The 6,791-nt window shown below is 27.7% G+C and overlaps 1 protein-coding gene across 1 annotated transcript in view; it reads right to left on the bottom strand.

Annotated features, from left to right (window-relative positions):
- Nucleotides 1–6,791, bottom strand: part of LOC111620770 (serine/threonine-protein kinase DCLK1-like) — a 63,419-nt gene that overhangs the window by 44,523 nt on the left and 12,105 nt on the right. Inside the window, exon 2 of the mRNA XM_023362770.1 lies at nucleotides 3,474–4,236. Within this exon, the coding sequence (XP_023218538.1) occupies nucleotides 3,474–4,232 (759 nt within the window). The 5' untranslated portion in view covers nucleotides 4,233–4,236. The remainder of the gene's footprint in view (nucleotides 1–3,473; nucleotides 4,237–6,791) is intronic.

The raw sequence follows: 6,791 nt of genomic DNA on the forward strand, positions 1-6,791 counted from the left end.
GCAGTGTTTCTCAAACTTTTTTGTCAGGTGGCACACTTGAAATTATTAAACAAAATTCACGGCACCCCTATTATTATTATTTATTATTTTGCTTTTTACGGTTAGTAAAGATATGAAGGATGAGAAGACTTTGAAAAAAATAAAAGTTTTTTATTAAAGTAAGTTTATTTCCAAACAACACAAAAGCATTCAAAACAAAAGTTATTATTATAAAGGTATCTTTTAATTATTTATTTAATTTAATACTTTAATTCAATTATTTTAAGTAATTTTAATTTAATTATTTAAAAATTTCGCGGCACCCTTGTGGCGTTCTTGAGGCACCCTAAGGTGCCGCGGCACCCGCTTTGAGAACCACTGTTAGCATATACATCATTTATTCTTTGCTTCATTTATTGAATCATATAGATAAGTTTTGTTTCAACAATTAACTATATATATATATTTATATATAAATGGACGTGTTTGTCCCTATATTTCACTCTGCAGCCAAAACTACACATCACACATGAATGATGTTTGTGTGTGGTAGTAGCCCCAAGTCTTCTATCATGCACTATGGTGGTTGCATCTTGATAGCTATAAGGGTGTGAGAGATATGGGGGTTGAAAGTGGTTGACTTCGAAAATGTGTAACAATGAAAGTGTCAACAATGGAAGTGTTAAGAATGGAAGTGTTGAGTAACAAAGGAAGTGTTAAGAGAAAGCAGTGTGCAAGATTTACAGGCACAGATGCGGTTTTTGTGTTTTTGCGAGAAATCTAACATATTTTTAGACCCATATAAAAATTCTCTAATTAGTCTGGAAACAGAGGACCTAATTCTTGCATTCTGTGAAAACGAGTAAGATTGGCTATAATGTAATCTTAATCTTAAATGTTTTCAAATAGTTGAAAATGTTTTGGAATTGTCGAGGACTGTTACATGTGAGTAGTGAGGATGGCTTTTGGAGATGTGTGATGCACATGCATCAGTTGATTTTTCATTAGTAAAAGTGTACAAATAACAGAAAAAAGTAGAAAGTGAAAAGTGAATAGTGAAGTGTGAAAAGTAAGAATATAAAAAACAATGCCAAAGTATAAGAAAGAAGTTTTGTGGTCTCAAATCATATCGAAACAGAAATAATCAGGCAGAAAAGCAACTTGAAAATTATAGGTAAACACATCGAATCAGAGAAAGATTATGTAGAGGAAGAGAAAGTCTTTTATGTAAAAAAAAAAAAACTATATTACATATAAATGTACGAATAAATTAAAACAACGAAAGGAAAAAAAGTACGTCTAACATTGCTAGGAAAAATTATCAACGAAACAGAAATAATCAAGCAGAAGAGCAACTTGAAAATTATAGGTAAACACATCGAATCAGAGAAAGATTATGTAGAGGAAGAGAAAGTCTTTTATGTAAAAAAAAAAAAACTATATTACATATAAATGTACGAATAAATAAAAACCCAGCGAAGCGGGTACTTGCAGCTAGTTTTTTTATAAAACCTCATAGGATGTGCATTATTAGAATGTTATCTTTCAAATGTATGAATATATATAACATTTTTTCAAAAACATTCTCAATAAAAGTTTGTTATTTTTTAATAGAGAATCCAAAAATACAAGGAAATTGAATGTTTCCATTTGAAATTTGAAGTTGCCTCACCTCACCCAGAAGAGAGAAATAGGCAAAGACTTTTATGGCATTAAAAAAGCCGACTAAGAAAATATTAAAAATTTATTCTTAACAATTTTTTAGAAACAAATTTTCTGAGTTATTAACTAATAATACCCTGTATATGTATGATAATGAAAAAAATATAGGTTTGAAAGTTGACTGATAAATAAGATCCACTTACCACAGAGTTCTACAAAGTGCAGTATAGAAACAAACAATCATCACCATTTAATAACGACAAGTGTCTAGTCTGTATATTCAGTTTCAGTTCATTGTTTGATATCATTGCTTAACAGTTAAATTTAAAATGAATATATCTTCGTTCTACAAAAAACAGTGATCAATGAAGCATTGTTAAACCTCACGATACATATTTGCAAAATTAATGCTTAAAATAACTTTTTTTTTCTTGTACCATGACAATGCAAGAGTGCACTACAGTAAGGAAACAGTGAAGATGCTTAAGAACCTGAACTTGCAGATTCTGTGCTCTTCTTATAGCAAAATGTGGCATTACCCTACTTCTGATTGTTCTTCTGTTTTGATGGCCCTGCTGTTATCTCTTGTAATCTGTTTGTTTTATATCATTTGTCGCACCTAATTCTGTAACCACTGTTTTATATGTTATTTTGTATGTATCTGTTTTCTGTTTTAATAAAGACCGATGCAGGGTGCCCATGGGGTCTCATGATNTTAACAATATAAAAAAAGATTTAATAATTTTAAATTACAGACTTAGATAATTCTTTACACTAGTCATAATTTCAAATAGTGTACGTTGTGGCTTGATCATGCCTTGTGTTCTTAACTTCCCTCCCTTTCTTTCAAAACAGTACTTCCAGACCTTTTGTCCATATTACCTCACTCTTATTGAGTGGTCTAATGTGTTCTTTAAAACAAAATGAGTAGAACCGAATTGGTCAGAAAAACTAAGAAAAAAAGGAATATAGGGACAGAGAAGGACAAGACAGACATCTTTATCTTCTGAGATTGAGTTTTGGAGGAGTAACACGTGCGTGTTGGTAAGAACAAAACAGAATTTCTCATCATCACTGAACAAAGACAATCATAGGTTAATTTACCAACCATTGTTGACTTATTAAACACTGACTTTATAGTGTATTTTGAAGACACATGGCAAATTTTTTCATCATTTATCTCCCCTTTTTCTAAATTCTTCCATCTTAATTTTTATTTCTTCCAAAGAAAAAAACCCCATCATCTTGATCCAGGGCCCTATTATTGCAAAAACTAGTTAAATTAGAATTAAATTAGGTTAAGTTACCTTTGTTTATTGTCGCATGAGACATTGTTGGTCATACTGTAAAATTTTGTCCCAAACTACTGTATACCTATTAGTGTAAATTTGATAATTTTTTGTCAGTAAAATTTCATTTAAAGCAAACATTAAATTTCTTAAATTCTATCTACACGAAGCAATTCTCAGGAGTCATTTTCTTTCCTTGGTTACATCATCATGTTATTTCTACACATCATATGTTCTAGAATGTAATTGCTTTAGAATTTTGTTTAAATCTGAAGATTATTCTACAAATCAGCTGAAAACATTTGTTTCTTATTAATTTATTTGAAAATATTAAAGATGGTTTATTATATTTTGAAATGTAAGCTGTTTTATCTGATTTATTTTTGTTATTTATGACTTTAAAATTAAAAATTATAGCCTCAAGTTTATAAGTTAACTAAAAATTATATGAGGCTAAATAATTTTTTGTTTTTACAATACAATAAAGTCATTTCAAGCTGTTGAAAAAACAAAATATTAAAGCTTTTTAAAATTTTAACAAACCTGTTTTCCACTAAGAGTGAAAACTTTTCTGACTGCTCCAGTATCTAGTTTGATAGCTGTTGTAAGATCAACAAGAACTTGTTCAAATGAATGTGCTGTTTTTTTATTTAATAGCATTCTTACAGTTTTACGAGGTTTTACACCATTTCTGATAACTGTAATTAATTTTGGATGGATAAAACTACGCAAATCTTTTGTTCCACTTTCCGAATAAGAAACTGATGGTTCACTTTTCTGAATTACAATATTTTCAATTGGCTTTCGTATACTATTTGATTGAGGTGGTTTCTCAATTTTTTCTTTCTTGCCATAATTAAGTTTTACAATGTTATCAGTAGAAGAACATATATAACTTTCCCATTCATGTAACTGATCTAATGATGAAATCTTTTCTTTTCCATCAATTGTAAGAATATAACGTACACCTTTAGGAAGACTAACATGATTTCCTAATAACCTTGTAAGATCTTCTAAAAGTGCATCAAAAGATCTAATTTTTTCCAAAGATAAAACGTATAATAAACCTTTATGAAAACGATCACCATTTCGATAAAAATTGATTTTCTTTGCTTTTTTCTCTTGAGTTAATTTCCTTAAACTTGTCCTTATTTGAGATCCTTGAGCACTAAGTGTTGGACTGTGATGTTCACCACGCGATGCTGGTCTAGAAGTTGTAACTGATTGCTGATCATCATCATCCAACTTTGAAGAATCTAAATTTTGATCTTGGTTTTGTTGATTTTCAGACATTTTTAACATTCAGCTATAAGAATAAAAAAATTATTAAATATTTTAAAAAATATTTGTAAATTCATATATGATGAATTTCAAGAATGATGTACTTATGATATAATTATAATAGACTGAAATAATAATAAATACTTACAACATTAAAGAAATTCTTAAACATGAATTCTTAGTTTAAATTAAAATCAAAATAAAGTAATCAATAATGCTTTTAGAAACAGAAATGAAATCAAAAATCACATTATTCTGTTATTTTTATAATGAATAATCAAGTAATGAACCTGAATAAACATAAATAAATCTCAATTTTTTTCAATCAATCACTCATCAAAATTACAAACAACATTCACAATCTCACACTTACTTTCTCTCAAAACTCTCTCATGTTGCCAATATATCACTGATGGAATAAACAAAATTATGCAGAATGTTTACCGAAAGCTAAAAGTATTTGAACTTTATTTCTTTTTATGAAAGAAAAAGCATTATTAAAAATTATTTTTTTCAGAAAACACAAAGAAAAATTTAAAAAAAACTAAGAAAATTTTAGCATTATTAATGAAGGCTTCATTAAGAATATGTTAAATTGAGACTTGGTATTTTTTATAGTAGGAATAATGTAAAGTTAATTTTATAGTGTAAACAACAATGGAATATTCTTATTCTAAAATTAGCTTTTTTTGAATGACATGACTTCCAAACAGAATTCATTTTAGAAAAATTGAAATTCCTTATTGTGACATCACAGTGTCAGATTGCAATTTTTAATCATATTTTGATTAAAATAGACTAATATCTCATCTTGATTTTCATCTATCTAACTCTGTTCTTGAGATTAACAAAAGACAGACAGATGGACAATAGTGGGAAGGTATAGGTCTACAATTTGAAAATTACAGCCCAATGAGCAGAAGAGCGATTTTGAAAGAATATGGCAATAAAAGCATAGGTCTAGTAAACCAAACAGCTAGATTATTTACAGGCTATATCTAATTAATTACAAAAGTAATTTGATACTAAAGATAGTTGAGAATATAATCTATGTTATAATTCCAAATTACATATATGTCTGGAGATAAACTTGAATCAGGAATCTAGACAGTTAAATAGTAATAAATGTGCAAGAGCTGTGAATTTGAGTCTCTCCAAGTAAATCTTTTCCTTCAGCTAATTCTAAATTATTTACATATTTAAAATTAATTCTAATCTTTAAATGATTAGAACTAATGAATTCAGATAAGATAGAAACATTGACCACCTTTAGTAGCAAATTTCCTAACAATATAATTAAATCTAGCTTCAAAATCATCTTTAAATAATCTGACCATTTGATTTAATATGCACAATTCAGCCTTTAGTTAATTTTTTTATATAAAAACACTGACCAAACAACACAAATTGAAAAAATGATAAATAAAAAAACATGTGTCCCATGATAAAAAGTAAGACATTTAAGTACAAACAAAGACAGAATTGCTAATAATATAGTCATAATCTTGCAATCATGCACATTGAAGAAGTATTATTTCATCTGATCAAATTTTTAAGTAACATATTTTCATACTACAAGCAAAAACCTTATGGGTTATCTGAATTTAAAAGACAATTTAATAGAGAAGTATGGGTTATACAGTTATACTAGTTTAAATTGCAATTGCAAACTTGCACCTATGAAACATTGGCTGCTTATATAGGTGCAAGGTGGGTGGAATTATATAAAAGTTTTATTTTTGTTTCTAGTAATTTTCTGCAGGATTTATGCTGCTGTGGGTTATACAAACAAAAATAATTACACAGAATAATTATTATAATGAATGTTTTAAGTTAACAATAAGGTAATATTTTAATTTGCTTACAGATCACAAGTATACCAATAGATTTTTTAAATCAAATTTTTATTTATAATAAATGAATGAATGAATTAATTATCACATTTTAAAATGGATATACAAGGATTTTTACATTTGCATTTTAAATAATTTTTATGAGTAGAAATGTGTGTTTCCTAACAAGATTTGGTTAATAACAAGTAAGAAATTATTTTCCTGGAAAATACATATTGTAAGAATGAGTATAAAATATATAATATCATCATTTAAAAAACATTTATTATATTATTAAAAAAATTTTAAATGTCTTTAAAAGTAAATATATGAAATAATTTGATAGACTTGATGCAGGATAGATTTTTTTTTTCATTTTTTTCAGATAATTTTTGTTATTTGTAAGCACATTCTTCAAATTGTAGTAGAGTTTTGTCCAAAGGACTACTTGTTATTTCTGGAGAATCCCTGTTGATTGCAAGGAAACTTCTGCAAATTATTATAGTCTATTTTATAGACTACTAGCTTACCCGTCACGCATTGCTACTATCTCAGAAGAAAGGAAATTCAAGCAAACTCGTTATGATAAAATTCAATTTACATTTTATTATTTTTATTGAAACTTATTATTATTATTCATTTTCATCGGAAAAACATTTCAAAGTGTCGTTTCAATTCTATTTATTTATTGGAGTGTTTGTGGATACACGATATTTTTTGTTTTTCCGTCTGGTGCGTACACGAATAA

The sequence above is a fragment of the Centruroides sculpturatus genome, unplaced genomic scaffold (genome assembly GCF_000671375.1).
Source record: "Centruroides sculpturatus isolate CEXI.00-Female unplaced genomic scaffold, Cexi_2.0 scaffold204, whole genome shotgun sequence".
In the NCBI taxonomy this organism is placed as follows: Eukaryota; Metazoa; Arthropoda; class Arachnida; order Scorpiones; family Buthidae; genus Centruroides; species Centruroides sculpturatus.